The following is a 17,967-nucleotide window of genomic DNA, read 5'->3' on the forward strand; positions in this document are numbered from 1 at the left end:
TCTGTAAATTAATTTTATTAATTTACGAAACCTTTTATTTAAGAATTTTTTTTATAAAAAGAATTTAAATAGTTTAGATTTTTTAATTGAAAAATATTGAGTAGGAAAGATATTATATGAATTGTATGGCTCCTTCCATTTTTGACTTATCGCTATATTTAACTAATTTTTAAGGGTTAAAAATTGACGAAAATCTGCATACAATAGTTCTCACTATTTTAAATATCGGACTCAATTAATTCTTCTACGTCGGAAAAATAACAAATAAATAATAAACTCTATTTTATAAATCTGACATGTCACGATATTTCAAACTACTAGCACAATATTATGTTATAAATTTGTCTATAACTCATGCACTGAGAATGGAAAACAACAGAGAAAAAGGAGAATAACTTTTTCATGATCATTTGGGGATCGTTTTATTTCTATATTTTTTTATATACTTTTTTTCATAGAAATCGAAAATTATCGATTTCCCCATACCGTAATAATAATATTAGACTTAAGGGAAAATGTTGATTTAACTCTAAATTAATTTTTAAGCGATTGAGCATAAATGACAACGATTTTATAACAATGTGAATAAGGATTATTTTATTAACTTTATTTCACAATATACTAATTTTTCTTAAGTGTAACGTTATTATTATGATAATTTTCGGTTTCCACATAAAGAAAAATATACTTAAAAATGTAGAAATAAAATTTTTGAACGGTCGCAATAAAAGAAAAATCGTACTTTTTACTCTTTTTTGAGCTATTTAAACACAATCTTACCAAATACTGATACAACGTATTCATTAGACATCGATATTTGTACATCATATTTTTGTATTAATAGCTGAAGCAGACATAGAACCAATCAAGTCAAAATATTCCATTTTACTGATATAATTTACATATACATTTTAATATTATAACATCTAATTGTTGTTCATTCTGTGTTGTCCTTTATTCTCTCTCATTTTTAAATAGTTCAAATAGTTTAAATTTGAATAATATTTGTATTGTGAAATTGTTTCAGTAAATTTTGCGACACAGATTATAAACGATGTTTCCATATTATTCCTTGTATAAATTACGGAACTCTTGCGAGGGATTAGAATACATTGGTTCAAACGATGAAGGTTTACGAGGACAAATCGCGTATCTCTGAAAGGTCTATGCGTTGAAATACGGTCAGTCTCTCGCGAGTAATCCTGTAGTTTTCCAAGATCGAGTTCGCTCAAATGCGAGCCATCTGTAGCTTTCAAAGTCGTGCATGACTCCTTAGAGAATCCTTTGAAGAGCTGATAAAGCATCTATGATGTGATATTTCCTTTTTGTAACTATGGTAGACAACACTTCACTCGACATGATATGTAAATGAAGTGAATTCATGAAAGTGGCCTGCATCTTTCTTTTTCTTTTTTGTTTATATTAATGCTATACAGTTTGTTATTTATTACTGAAGCATATCGAATTTTTGGTCATTTAATCAATATTTTATCTTCTTTTGTGTCGCCAATGCATATTAATGTACCAGGACATCAGTATTACGCTTTCTATCTTTCATCAGTTTTGTATATAAATTTTATATATAAAATATATAAGTATATTCTGTCAACGTTATTATAAGATCGTTTTGTTAGATTAGCAGAACGATCTTATAATGATTACACAGTGCGGTAGCGTACACAGAATCTACTAATTATGCAAACGGCGAGGGAACAGTTATCGTGGCCGCGATCGTCATCTATCGCATGGCCGGCATGACAAAAGCTTTTGCCAGTTCACGCGGACCTCGTCGAGTTGTTCGAGCGCATTTATCGCAAAAGGGATCGAGGCTCACTGCTCCATTCTGTACGAGCAATATCCTTTCGTGCAGCATCCAAGAACGCGACGTTCACTCAAGCGACACTGAGATCACTCGATAACCTCTCGATCCAAGTTTCCACAGGATTTCTTCAAGACATCTCGTTTTTATACGGACCAGAATTTCACGCACATATTTTACGCGTATTCCTTTTCGTATCTATCCAAACTTTTTAAATAATTTAAATAACAATTTTCCAATAATAACAGGTCGTGCGAAATAAAAAATAAAATAAAAATAAAGATGAAGTAAAGCGGAAGAAAAGGAATCAGAGCGAAAGATATTGAAACACAAGTTCTGAGAGATTCAGAAATTCAGAATAGAATTCATTTTCAACACGGTTGCGTTTTATCTTTTACATGCACATTTTTTTTTTTCCCACAAAACCGCGAATTACGTTTCCATTTAGCATTTGTCTTAACATCATTTGATAAACGATAAGTGAAAAATTAAATGATATAGAAAGATGCTATCATGTCAAATAAACGTATTTCTAGCTAACTGAAAAGTTCAGAAAATTATGTCAAAATGGATTAGCTAACGCTAAACATTTCTAAAAAATATGTTTGTAAAATATTTCAAATATTTCAAAATAACATTCAGAGTATCCCGGAATATTCTGAAATATTTACGGAATGTAAGAGTAACATTCAAGTAATCGTTAAAAATTGTATTCATACATCGTTACATATATTTAGAGAATATTTTATATATATTTGGTAAAACTATAATTTTTCTAAAAATAAAAAAATTAAATATAAAAATCGACTCTCGAAAATTTCAAATACAAAGAATAAAAAGGCTAATGAGAGTAAACTCGCTGTTATCAATGCGAAATCACAAAAAACAATATATATTCTCGTTAACAATCAAAAAATTCTCGTTAACAATCAAACAATCAAAAATTTTCTAAAAATTCTAGATCTAGTATTAAATTAATTTTTAAATAAAATTTTGTTATAAAAGACATATTTTTTACTTTTACTTTAGAGCTCAATTTTGTGGACTCTATTTACAGGAGAAATGCTGCACTTTTCATATCCCTTTTCAGGTGATTTTTATTTGTTAACGCCGGTTTTCTGTTAGCGGGGATGCATATTGCTCGTGAATGATCGAGTGATTTTTGTGATGTATAGAGAAATGTTCACACAATATAATATTTTGAACGGTTCATTAATATTTGAAAATTCTGTGAATATTTTTTGTGAATATATTTTGAATACACGACACATTGAAAATATAAATTAAATTTTTGAATGAATGACTAGCTGGGGAGATTTCGATGGGAGACTAATTATTATTTATATGATTAGAAATCAATGGATTTACTTAATAGAGAGAGTTGAACGTTGGTTATTGTTATTTCCTTCAGCACACATTTGGTTTAAGCTTATTCATGTGATAATGAGCAGTAATTAGAATATTAGCCACCTCAAATTAATGCGAAATATATGTATACGACGTAATTCAAGCGGAAGTTCGTACCGCGGACGAAATACAAGTGTGAAACAGAGCAACAGCAGAACGGGCGCACTGCTTCTTCGTTTCAGTTTAATTTGAATTAACCAGCAACTTCGTACATAGATTAAACAATACATGGTAAACCAAACTTGGGTCAGCGACGACAACGCGTTGAGAAATGCAGCTTTGCTGCGCGTCCCCTGTCTCGACGCGAAAGCGGCATTGTGGATTAATTAATTTTTAGTTAGCTCTAGCGAGAAATTATTACATTTGTTAGGAATTAAAATTTAATGAAAAATACGTCAGCGAAATTTTATATTAGAGGAAATTTTTATTACATTGTCAGAGAAAATGCGAGATGTGATTATGCTGAAAGCCTGCTAATAATATGTTCGTGATGCTACGCAGTGCTTTACATCCAATTAGGCGATTAATCATTTTGCTTTTACGATAAGCAATTTTTAAAGATAAAATAATTTATAATTGATTATGTAATAATATTATAATATATATAATTAGTTAAAATGATGTGGTAAATTATGGATGTATTCCCATTATAATGCACTCGAGAACACACTGATTTTTAATATCTCATAGTAGACAGATATGATATTGACAAAGTAATAATGGTTCTTCATCATTTTTTCAGCATGTCAAATATTTTAACGAAAGTGTTTTCCAACGTCCTATCTTGCATGGTTCAAATAAAGCTTTCCAGTAATACGACGTGTCCTAATTAATGTGTTTCACTTGAAAATTGGTATAGTATTTTCAGCTTTGCAACTACTTACTCTTTTTCGTAAGATGAATGGAACCAGAAGGATTCTACACGTCGTAGTTTTTCTTATTACGTCTTCTACCCAATCCAATTATTCTTTTCGTTATTTTTGGTTGCGCTACTCACTATGTCAACGGCATACGACTTTTTTAACATCTCCATCAATAAACTTTAGTACTCTTCTTTTCGAGCCTTACATATACCAACAAATACACAACGTATTTAATTTATCTTTTCCATTCTTTTTGCTCTTTTTCCATTTTTTTCTAATTTTTCTTATTTTATCGTTCGTCCTTTAACTTTAACTCATTGTCAGCTCTTTTATTATTCCCATCTAGTTCATTTTTTACATTTCTTATCTGAACCTTTCACAGCTCAATGAATATCATTAATGTCACTGATCCTACAGCATGGCTCTTCTCTCTTCAGCGTTTCACATCTCAAATACTCTGAAATGGATGAAGCTTTCTCGTCTAAAAGCCCCGTCTGTTATTGTTTTTCCAGGACCGCGAATTCGTGGAGATGGAGGTGCCGTACAACGGCGCTCCGAAGAGACCGGGCTCGCCATCGCCCCTGACCTCCCCCGCGCACAGCACTGCCTCCAGGGGCGGCCTGCTGCAGTCCTGCTGCGGGCGCTGCTACCCCCAACGTTACCAGGTACGCGGTCGACGTATACTCGCCTCGATTACCTCCATAAACGAGACCGCGCCCTCGTCCTCCTCCCATTCTCACCAATCACAACCCCGTCGGTCGCATTATCAACCAGCCCCGGTCGATCCGACGACCGTGCCGAACGTCGTGTTCAACGTGCCAGGCGATGCCGACCGGCAGCGTCGCCAGGGCGCGAGCTCGTCCAGCCCGTACAACGAGACGAGAGTGTGAGCCGGGGTAAGGACTGTCGACGCGATCCTAATTATTTGGCGAGAGAATCCAACCTTCGGGATCGATTGCCGGGTATGAAACCGCATCGCAGTACAACCCGGTCGACCTCGCACCAAATTCTAGACTGTCGATTGGAATTCTTGTTCTTCGGCGATGCTGGTGGCTATATCTTTGTCGAGCTTTCAAAAGTCGATAATCTGACAAATTTCTTGATGGGAACAACAAATAATATTGCGAATATCCGTAATACTTTAGTCTTGTTGAAATTAATCGCTTCATACGCGATGAAAGTATTATTTCTAAGCTCTTTAATTAGGGGCGAAACGAATCGACCCTTCTCACGCCAGAGAGAATTAAATCGATACAAGATTGCAACTTGTACAAGATTGACTAGGATTGTAGTTACATCGCGAATAAGGAATCTTAATTAAATGAACGTCTTCTCTCTCAAGGAGCGCTTAATTCGGATACGACACTTTTAATCGTTGCCACTAATGGAAAGCAGCTGTTCCCAACTGAATGAACAGTTTAACGGCCGGCAGCCAGTTGCCTCTCCTAATTCTTGATCCCTCAGGGTCGCTCTAATAGTCGCTCTCAGTCAAAATTTACGATTATCTAAGGTTTCTGGCGACAAAGACTAACTGCAATGCGTATCGCGTATGGAGAACAAGACAGCGCTATATATACATATATATACTCTGTCTTTCTATGCAGAGTATCATAGCTATTCTATCTTCGTTTCTGTTCTCATTGGTACAGCGTGCAGTTTCTCTTCTGGCGAGAATATTAATTGTTCTTTCTGTAACGTTTATTCTTCAGCGTGCTTAACTTTCCTAGAGAAATTAAATTTAAATCGTAGATCTAAAGAGGTTAATATGAAATTGATGAAGTTATCTTATTCAGATAAAATCTTTCAATTCTCAAGATAAAGACAAGGACAAAATAAAGTATCGTTGACGGCAAGAATAGTTAATTACGTGAGTTGAGTTACAAATAATTTGTCCTACTTGAGAAAATCGTAGTTTATATTAATTCTCACTTACAATTAGAATTTTATCAAATTATGTCATCTTTTGCCAAATCAAGATGCATTCATATATTTTATTTTTAATATAAGAGATTGGTAAGAAATTTTATCTTATTAATACCTTTTTATGAAACGATGATCACCAAAAATGTGTACCTATATATATAGATAAATATATATTTTTATATAATTAATTTATTTCTAAGATTAATTTATATATAATATAATTTATTTCGGAGAGTATATTATATAAGTATTTTTAAGAATTTTAATCTTCTATCCAAGTAATATTGTGTTTACGAGAATTTTATATATTATTTTTATAATATATTCCACGATATGATAATGAAAAAATGAAATTTCTCTTAACTGATGAAAGTCCAAATTCGAAGGATATATAAACGTTAGTATAAGGGAAGTTGAAGGTTAAATCGGATATAATCGAATTCTTCTTATTTGCTCTTACTTAGATCATAAATTAAAGAGTCGAGAAAGTTATTTCTACAGATAAACTCCAATTGTCGAAGAAGATTTATAAGTTTGATTTGTGTTGTCTCTTTCCAGCACTGCCTCCGAAGGTACGAATTTTGAACTGATACTCTTAGGAATTAGGCGCTAATCTCGATTATTTTATCGCCATTTTAATGCCATAGGAGCGCTGCAATTAGTAGAATCGCCGATGTTTCGCTTGCTTAGTTCTCAGAGATTTATCGCTGAAAATGTCCAAATTGGCAGATCAATGAAGTGTTAAACATGTGAGCGTTCTGTTCCGCTACATTACTGTTGATTAATTTGTATAATTGCTCAGATACGCGTTGACCATAGAATCTTGTCGCACATACTAATCGTGACAAATTTAGTACTTTGACGTAGGTAACTGGGAATCCTAACATCTCTAAAAAGACACTATTCATAGTAATTGCTATCTCTTTAAGAAATTCTAAATCGATGTCATAATTATAAGGTTAGACTAATGCACACTAAACTGTTTACTCTCCTCGTAATCGTTCAGCTATTTATTATTTACATCTATTACTTGCGCGGGCTCCATAATATTATTTAAAGACAAAAAATAAATTAAATTATCAGTCATTTTATTATTTATACCTTTTGATATTAATTTTAATATTAATCATGTTTGTATTCTTCTGCATGATTGATTTAATGCTTTATGTCATTTTGGAATATAATTTATAATATCACACACATATACTAAAATGATTTAACTTATATTATCTATAGAGAAAATATTTATTTTATAGTTTTTTTTTGACTTATACCAAATGTGATTTAACAGAAATTTATATCTCCAAGGAAATTATTTTGCTCGGATCCGTCACAATAAAAGTGCAATCGTGTTTTCCAATTATGTAGTTTTTAATTTTCTTGAGTATATTATTATTTTCATCCTTATTAAGCTTTTGTTTGTTCAGGGCTTGGTCGTCTCAAATATCTTGTGAGACGAATAAAACGGACGCGTGTCTGTTTTCTTTTATTATTTCCTTGACTTTTTTTCTACATTATATCATCTGTTTTCATTTCATCACTCTAAGTGATACTTATGAAGTACCGCGCAAAGAAAATAAAGTCATCTTTTGAGATCATTTTAATATTTTATGCAAGAATTTTACAATCGCGTGCGTCTCTTTGGAGTATTTTTTTAAGGATGCTATTGCTAAAGTTTTTTCTTACTTCTCCCTGTTTGATAGCAAGACAATAATTATTTATTGATAATATTTATGAATGAAATAAATATGATTAATTCTCATATTTTTAATGATACGTTACGTTCTTATATCAATAATTGGTATTTATATCATTAATTCGTGGGATTACATTGAATATTTTATTATTAAACTATTAAAATATTTTTCAATGTGTGTGTGGCATATAAATGGGATTTCGAATGAATGTACTTTTCAATTTTCGAGCATCGATTGAAGAGACTTTCACTTTTTTTAATATCAAATACAAATATTTACTAGTACTAGATCGCTAATTTCGACTAAACACAGTAAATCGCCGGATTTCCGGTCGAGTAAAGAAAATTCTATCATTTTGAACATACATATCGTACATATATATCAGACTTTTAATTAAGTTAATACTTTCTTTTAAACTGAATTATTGTATAGGTAAATTATACACATGAAATAACAAAGATATTTTTTTATCATAAAAAACTGATTTTCAGTATTTTTACGAAGATATATGTATTTATATTATAATAAAAAAAAACAAAATGTATTTTTTAAGATAAGTGTACATTTTTTTGTGCTGTTTACGCCTGTACATTCTTTAAAAATTGTAAGTAAATAAAAAATTCGTATTCTTTTTTTATTGCTTATTAGGCATAAAATAAGGTTAGCATAAAGCATCCCCCCATCACACAATCATTAAGCTTTTTTTAAACTAATTCTTTAATGTTTAATATTTTATAAAAAATAATTTTAGCATTTTTAAATAGATAAAGGATACTATAACTTTAAAAAAGTTAATAAATTAAAAATTTTAAGGTAACTAAATTAAGAATTAAAAATTAATTTTTTTAAATTGGCTAAATTAAGTTAGAAGTTATTAATGTTTTAACTTTTTACTTAACTCTGTTAACTTATAACTTACTACACAATTCTAGTACATACATTACATACAACATATGTATACTGTCATTCTCTCGGCTCAAAAGTAAGCGATCTAGTACTAGTATAAATTGATGATATCAAAGATTAAAAGCCAAGACGAATTTTAGAAACAAAATTGCATCGTTCAACTTAAATTATATCGATAATAACGATCGACAACTCGATAGAAATCTACATATAAATCGATTTTCATGTAATTGATACTGGTATTAACGAGGGAAAATGAGAAGTGATGAACATCTCAATCGATCGACAAATCAAGGACGAAACATTGTCGAAATCTCATTAACAAATACTTCTGCTATTTTGGCTTTCATTTTTCACGATTTTGTTCAATGCTGTTTTATCTTATCCTTCTGATTCTACTAATCTTGAGTTAATCCATATCGTAATTTACGAATAGGTTTCAAATTCTCATTATACTTGTAAAATATTGACAGCGGTTTTAAATGAAAGTCATTTCGACAATTAAGTTACTTAATTTCTTGATATTTAAGTTTAAGAATTATTCGATTTAAAATTATTTAATTTTATCTGTTCAATTCTAAATGTTTTAAAATTTATTTCTATATCTGTTTTAAAACGGATATGGTTATTATTGTATTTTTAAATTTGCAACATTGTTTAAAATATGCTTATATAAGTATATTCCGCTTTGGGCTTACAAAGCTTGTTAACATCATTTGTCCTTGTTTAATTCGTTAACTAACAAGGATAAACTGATCCTTACGTAGCGTAAAAACGGAATGCATTTATAGAAGTAGAAATGATTATTTAATATTTTCAATGTTTTATCGCAAATTTTTTATCTCTCATGCTCTATGCTATTTTGTGTTTTCTTTTTCTTCCTTAAATCCTTATTATTTAGACACTTTAACATTACTCGTTTATTTATGTCTCGTAGCCTTTATTTGAAATATATATTGTTTTATCCTTCTTATTTCTTTCATACTGATTATATTATAGGTTAGCGGAAGAACATTATTTTTTATTTAAAATATTATCTCCTGTTATAATCGTTTAGATTTTATGGAAGTTTAATCAGGAGCACACTTCTTTTTCTTTTACATCATGGATCCACAAAGGATCTCGATTCATAGGCCTTTGTCTTTCACGTAGAATTTAAGAGTAAATAATTTTTCTTCTTTTAATTAAATCAGCAACACGCACAATCTTTGCTTTATAATTTCAATAAAAGGATTCGATAATTATTATTTTTTATATAATCTTAATTGACTTTTCTCATTAAATTTATATTTAATTACCATAGTTACAACAGTTTTATATTAATTTTGTATTTTTTGCTTATTACGTAATTAATTAATTTTTTTCAGATAATAATTGTAATAAATCTTAGATTCATTAAATTAATCGTTTGTATGCCTTTTAAAATTATGTTTTGTATTAATGACTAATAATTATAATGAAGTACAATTAATTAATAATTGTTGGATATATTTAATTATATCGCAAGTAAATCATAAAATAAACGAAAAAGGAACAAAAATACGAAGTATTTTGCATATCGTTATGCTTAGATCCTAGACTAGAGGGATCCAGATCTGATGTAGAATCGACCCGTCTTCCAGAGAAACTGTCAACCCCTATCTTTCGCGGAGTATGTCTCTTCGCAGCCTCGTGTCCTATGTCTTCCATTTTTAGATTAACTTGACATATACTTATTGCCGTATCGAGTCCCTACCCCGAGCTCGCGCCCGTTCCCGCTCTCGTCTGATAATCGCTTGTATTAATAACCCGCAATTCGATCTATATAATTCTTGTTCCATTAAAATCTACCGAACTTCGCCTAACACGAGTACTCCGGACCGAAAATTCAATCGCAAACTCGATCCGGTGTGGTCGATCACGAACGGGCAGCCAATCGATATGCTGTGACAAATCTAGCTCGTATCTTATTATTCATAAAAATCATAATTCCTGTTTTTGCGAACATGCTGGCATAACGTATTTTAGTTTGATCGAAACGCGAAGCGAATCCTTTATTTTATAAATCGATTATATCTAATTATTAATTAAAACTCAAATAAAAATGTAAATAAAAGCATCAGTTTGCACGTAATTTACGAATTATGCGCAAAATGATCTTAGAATCTTCAATTTCATAATCAAATGAAAATTTAAATTTACAGAAATTTTGATATCTTTCTAAGAAATTTATATACTTGTTGCAATTGTATTCTGAGGTAAATCATATAATAACAAACTTATGACCTTTGAGGCAACAATTAATATGATCATCACATTTCATTAGTTTCTTTGGTGCGGACGATTTATATTTAAAATAGGAATTTTATAAACATAAATTTCGCATTTCGATCTACAATCTACGTGACAACCTACAATCTAGTAATTGCTATTAGAGCTGGAAGTCGTGAATTGGCGATCCATGAACAATATCTTAGTATAATGGCGTAATCATTGCTGAGATATTTATTCCGAAAGTGGCGGAAAATTGCATATTGAATTTCGAAACTTTTCCTGACTAACGTGGCGATATTTGTCATGAATAAAGGAACGAAGTTTCGAGATTAAAATCTTCCAGAGATGGCAAAAGGTTGATCGATACGTGTGAGATTTTCTGCCCAAAACTAGCTTTAAGATAAACGAACTTTTCCCTTGTTGGTAAGCTCGATGATAACGAAAAAGCGTTCGAATTATTACGATTAATTACCAATTGACAGCGATAACGTAACTGATAACAATGTAGGAGCTCGCACGGTGCGAGATGTACATATAAATAACATCCATTAGTGTAAGTCATTTCATTGAATCGTCGAAGACTGGCTTGCGTTGAAAATTAAACAGAAAGTTTCGCCGATTTCAATGTTCCACTTTTATACGACTTTAATTTCTCTCATAATTTATAATCTTCTGCAGCAGAAAAATAGCAATCTGAAGTTTAAAGTTAGCATTATCATCCAATTGAAAGAACTTTTCTTCTGTTTTATTGTCTGATGATTATTGTCTTATTCCACAGAACAAATTAAAAATTTTTTGTCAACTCTACACTGACAGTCTCAATGACAATGTCGTTTTGATATCTTTTTAATACAGAGTTTTAACAGATTGTTAGAATAAAAGCAACTGTAATTATTTAAAGTTCTATAAACGGTATCAATTTTATTATTTCTTCAAATTGGCTATAGATTGTTATTATTGTCTTGTTGTGAGGAATTTTATTGCGATGTTATTGATTGATCGGATATCACATATGGGATATCTTTCGATTTCGAATAGATTTCATTTCCGATTGTTTCCCAATTTGTGACGCACGCCAGTCTAGTATATTTCTCCGTTTTGATCAATTTACGGAGAAATACGGTCGCACATCTTTTATTTGTTTACTTTTTTATGATGAGATCCGTGTCGATGTCATTCATTCGTCATGCAATCGAGATTCTACGTGGCGATTAAGGGTTGATCGCGAGCCAGCGTGTGATTGTCAGGAGGAAATAAAACTAAGGTGTATCATGATTTTCTGAATATATCTTTATATCATTTGAATTTCTATCACATATTTGAGTAATTTATTATTAAATTGCTATTTCTATTTTTTACAATTTTCTTTTTTGAAATCTCATATTTTACTATTTTAAGAATTTTTCCTTTATGTGATATATGAGATTTTACATTACGTTAAAATTAATATGTAAATTGTTATTTTAATAACACTCATGCGCTGACGAAGCTTTTGATCAGCTCTTGTTATATTTTAGTTAGTTACGAAATACTTGCCACATTCCAGAAACGGTATGTTATTTTCGATAATGTGATTATTTTTTTTCACGTATTGCGGCCTAAACGTGACATGATGAAATCAAATCAGCAGAATCAAGGAAATAAAGAAACTGAGATTTTTTAAATAAATTCCTTCATATATATATTCCTCATATATGATTTTTTTTAGAACAAATGTAAATGTCACATGTTTTATATGAAGACTTTAATTAAGACTAAAATCAGTATAAAAATGTTTTGATACTCGTTCCAATGCAACATTGATAGATATTTTATAAATTTTTTCTCAAATATAAAGTGCAAAATGAAAGAAAGTGAATTTGTTTTGTTTATTTTGCGGTAATACAATATATAACATACGTTCGTAACATATGTGTACGTAGATTTTATATGAAATAAAATATGTGATATTTATATTTTGCATGAGGTTTTTTTTATACAAGATATAAAAATTATGATGTATTTTAACTACATTCTCGTGCGCATGCGCGCAATTTATAATATTAATCTTATGTAATTTTTATTAACAGCATTACTTAAGTACCAAAGAAAGAGAATAATATTTTTATTTCTTTTTTGCAAACATTAAAAACAAATGGTTATTAATCATCATGTTGTATAGTGCGGGAGAGGGATAATATATAAAAGTTATTTATTAAGTTAGGGAAAGGGATAAGAGAATCGATACCGCTAATTACGATGGGCAATTATTAGTGTGAAAAAAAATAGTGGAAAATGCTAGTCAGGCAGCGAGCCAAAAATAAACGTTTGACAAGAAAATCGTTGTCCATTATGCGCGAGTTTGCACGAGTTTTTACAAGTCACTGTATATAACCGCGTGTGGTCATCCTTGCACAATTATCGACAAGTTGATACAACAACCCTGACCTTAGAGTTATGCCACGTGATATGTAGCGCATAAGACAGAGAAGTAGGTTCGATTGTCTCTTTATGTCCTTTCATAAAGCAGCATTTACATCGCAACTATTATTGCGATATAAAACGTTTATGAGAAAATTAATCTGTTATAAAATATATATAGTGCCTTTAAGGGAGAAATATCAATCTTTTGATATAATAAATCTGTATTATCTTGCAAGTCAAGATTGATAAACGAAGAAGCAATAAGTTATTATAACTAATATATTAAAATAAAAAATTTGCAAATTAACAAATGCTAAATTGTTAAGCTTATTATAGATATATTAAATTTGAAATTTTATGTAATTAATATGAATAATTAATTAGATTTTTTGATATATACATTACATATATGTACATTATTTATACACACATTTCACACTCCTTCCGTTATGTATTAACTTACGTTGACATATTTTTATATTAAAGATAATTTCTTGTTAAAGTAAAGGAAAAGTGGAACAATTATATCAGTCAGAAGATTTTAGCATTATTTTAGGAAATAAGATGCACTCTAATGCGTGCATTTTGTACAGAAGTATCATTTTTCTTAGTTATGCCTTTATTATGGAAATAATCTATTTATAGTCTCGAATGCATCACGCGATGGCGTATATAATTAAAGATTGAATTTATATGCAAAAATAATGACGTATGCATACCAAGAGTCACGTGAAACTCAACGAAACATACAATTCATCGGTAATCAGAACGTTGACGTTATTTATGATGTATCATATTATAATTTTTTTGTCTTTTTATTACATATTTTTCTTTATCGGTATTATATTATGTTACGCGCTTGCACACATAGGTATATGATTGTTCGGTTTTCAATGGCAACACATGATCTGAAATAAAAACGAGCAATTCATACGCGAACAACGTTTTCGAGCATTCAACAGATTTATCCGCTCTCGATACCGCGGCGAAATTGATATGATCGCGATTATTTATACAGTTCGCAATCGCAGACTACACACAAGTCGCGTACGGCTTGTACATCTGTACGCGGCATGCAGTTTGTATATGTTGAATGGCAAGTGGCGTACCCACGTTACAAAACGATGATCGATCGGTTGGTACAACTCGCACGTGACCCACCTATACAGTACAAATACATGTATTGCGAATGCACGTCGTGTCAGAAGCGCACGTGTACACAAGTCTGATAGACAAATTAATTTTAATCTCAGTAATGTCAGCAATCACAATTCACGGCGACTAGTTTCGATGTTAAGGAAATTGCTTTATGAGTAATAGCGTTGGCGGACGGGGAATAGTCCAATTAATTAATATTGCGTTCTAATGCAGAAGGAACATCCGGATATATAAGTACTACGCAGATTTTGAAAGGTTTGATATTGAGTTTGATATCAATAAAGCTTTGATATCGTGAAAATAATACATAATATTCAAGCGCCAATGGTTTAAAAAATTTGGAATTTCTAAGGTTTTAAAGTTTATTATGACCGTATGCGACGCGAATCTTGTATAGCAAATGGCTTAGACTTCTATTTTATAACTTTTAACGATAGTATCGATGTAATTATATTGTTGATTATGTTTTATATGTGATAAAAAACCGCACAATCACAATATATGGACACTATTATTAATTGTAAGAGTTATAAGATGACGCCTTAGTTTGATTGAATTCGCCATTGTCATAAGGGGATCATAAATTTTCAACATTTTTCCACTTTTTAATAGATATTGTAAATTTACTGGACGTTTACATACACGAATTTAGTCTTACTGATACCCGTCACACATGCGATTTCAAACTTTCGAACTTTGTAACTCCATCTTTTGACCCATTGACATTTGAATTTTATACGTTATTTTTTAACAATATCAAATTCTATATTTTCATATGAAACTTTTCAAAATTCGCGTAATACTAGAATCTCCTTTACTAATATGTAAAAAATATTAACTTCTTTATTTATTTATTTTTTCCTATTGGATATGTAATATACAGGGTATTTGAGAAGTAATGAAAAATTTTGTCGCACAGGGATAGAATGTACTAAACTGAGAAGAAAAGTCCTGTATCATTTTACAATTTTCTTCTCAGTTTAGTCCATTCTACCCCTATGCGACAAAATTTTTCATTACTTCTCGAACACCCTGTAGATAGTGTTGTTAGTAGATATTGTATACGAGGCGTCCATAAATCTATAAAAAGAAACGTAAGAGATTTATTTTCTCAGTTTTTCATATGTGCATTACTTTAATGAATACAAATAGCGCACTTGATATTCTTATAACTCGTTCAATTTTTATGACGATAGAAAACTTAAAATTAAGGAAAATCTTTTAAGAATTGCATGTATTACTGAAAGATCTAAATACTATATTAAGGAGTAATTGGATTAAATTAAACTTGTAGAAAGGATCGAAATTCGAGATCAAGATTTCCTGGCTAAAGATTTTTTCGTTTTTTCACATAGTCCAATATTAATTAAGCAGCAAGATGTTCACCGCTCCGTCGAGCACCGTCAATTTAATCGCTCGTAAAAAGTTCAAGAGATTCTGAAGTCAGTTTTCTGTCATGCGCGGTACGTGAATAATTCATCTGTTAAAATCGGCCGAATGATATCTGTTTTCTTTCGTTTGGATTGCCCGTGGTAGCGTTTCAATTAGGGTGAAGTATTTCTATCATCCACCCTCTGCTAGTTAGGAAAATTCTTGTTGATCTTCTGTTTATATACGGGAATGGAAAGAGTGAGATAAAAGGAATAATGGGATGAAGAATACACAAAGAGAACGACAGCGACCGCGTTAACTCGTAGATTCATTAAATTCCGTTTCACTTTAGCTTTTCTCTCATGTTGCTTCATTTTTGCATTACGCTTTTTTTCTAATCAATTTCGATTCTCTGAAGAAATCCATCGCGATATAAAATTGTCATCAAAATCAACACCTGGTATATTCATATTTGTATCTTTTTGAATTATTGAAATATCAGGTATTGTGTTATATTTTTGATACTCGTATAGTATACGTATCTATAATAAAATATACTTTTTCTTTTTAATTAATCAAAGCAAAATATGCATAAAAGAGAAAAGAAATATGAAATAAAATGATCTCATTTATTACATTGTATATTGCTGTAACTTTCAATTTATCAAGCCAAAATTTGAGATTCTGTATAATATGAAACATTCACGTGTGTGTTAATAGATTTAATGAAATTTACTAAAGATAAAATTTTTTTTAATAATTAATATGTGCATCGGGTTCCAAGTTCAAACCTAGGCTGAGAAAAAAAATTATTTATAGATTTATGATTTCTATTAACATTTAATTTTTTTAATTATTAATATTTTTATAAAAATGCTTGTTAATTTAAGTCATATTGCTGTTCATAAATTTATTTAAGTATTTATGGTAGAGAAAAAACAGTTTGATTTTGATAATCCAATAGATTATTGTTTCATAAATTGTAAAACTATTTATGTATTATGTAACAATATAGCGGTTGTAAAATACGCTAGATGTGCAAAATTTTTGTGCATATAAAATTTGTCCTGGGTGTGTCCCTGGGTTTGGTAAAGAGATAAGATTTGGATTTAACAAGATGCCGTATTAAATACGCCGTTTTGAATTTTATAATTTTCCACTAAAGTTGCTTTTAAAAAACATGAAAATCTCTTATTAGCTTTAAATTTAAGAGTAATTTTAATACAGTAAGCTAAAAAATTGAAGAAATTAAGTACTTATGTTTATCTCTCATTACATATAAAGGATAGTTTGCAGCAGTGTTTGCACTTTCAAACATGTACTGTTGCCGATCTAAAAATATACGTATCTATGTGTTTGTTTACTATAAACATGTATCAAATTTTATTAAATTCAGTGAGTCATGGTAAGATCCGGTAAAGATACTACTGGTAAGATCCGCTTTGACCAAATATATGGGAGTTCTCATATCTAACTAGAGTTATTATTATTGGTCTAAATTTATATCATACTGTTTAATATGTGCATTCTCTGGAACAATGTACACTGCGTCGATCCTTTGGATTGGAACTCAGATATCAGGCTGTCAACAATATTTCCTTGCGGAATTAGTACAATATTGAATATTCCCTGTGCATGAGTGCGTTTCAAGGCATTTATATAAACTTCTACTGTTCTCATGTACTTAGGGAGTGTCGATTAATCAAGGTTGACAGCAATCAGATTGATAATTAGCCGTATCCAAGTCTATTAACGGTAACAATAAGCAACCGCATTATGTCTTGGCTGTCCGCTATGAGCAATTCTCTGTTGCTCGACGTAAAATATCGATTCAGTAATTCCGGCCTTTACATTGCGCTTTGTGATTATAGACAATAACAAATGGTTAGCAACGAAATATTATATTAGGTATTCAAATTTACGTGAAGCTTCGATTCCTAGAAGTGCATAATTCGATGGTTTTAGAAATAAAAGCTATACTTTAAAAATTAGTCATTGCGTAAACGATAGAATTTGTCGTCATAATATCTGAAGGTTAAATTTAATTAAAATAATTCAAAAGTATTATCAAAATAACTAATTATCGAACTAATGTTATTAAAATATGTTATAAAGCTAGAAAGAATTATTATTCTAAAATAGTTCTGTTAACTTTTAAATATATATA

At 30.5% G+C, this 17,967-nt stretch overlaps 1 protein-coding gene across 5 annotated transcripts in view; it reads left to right on the forward strand.

The window, feature by feature from the left end:
- The window catches only part of Shal (potassium voltage-gated channel protein Shal), a 108,023-nt gene that overhangs the window by 67,675 nt on the left and 22,381 nt on the right, over positions 1–17,967 (forward strand). For all 5 annotated transcript variants that reach the window (XM_018551480.1, XM_018551476.1, XM_018551477.1 and 2 more), the window contains exon 4: positions 4,602–4,754. In XM_018551480.1, the coding sequence (XP_018406982.1) occupies positions 4,602–4,754 (153 nt within the window). The remainder of the gene's footprint in view (positions 1–4,601; positions 4,755–17,967) is intronic.

The sequence above is a fragment of the Cyphomyrmex costatus genome, unplaced genomic scaffold (assembly GCF_001594065.2).
Source record: "Cyphomyrmex costatus isolate MS0001 unplaced genomic scaffold, Ccosl1.0 scaffold14, whole genome shotgun sequence".
In the NCBI taxonomy this organism is placed as follows: Eukaryota; Metazoa; Arthropoda; class Insecta; order Hymenoptera; family Formicidae; genus Cyphomyrmex; species Cyphomyrmex costatus.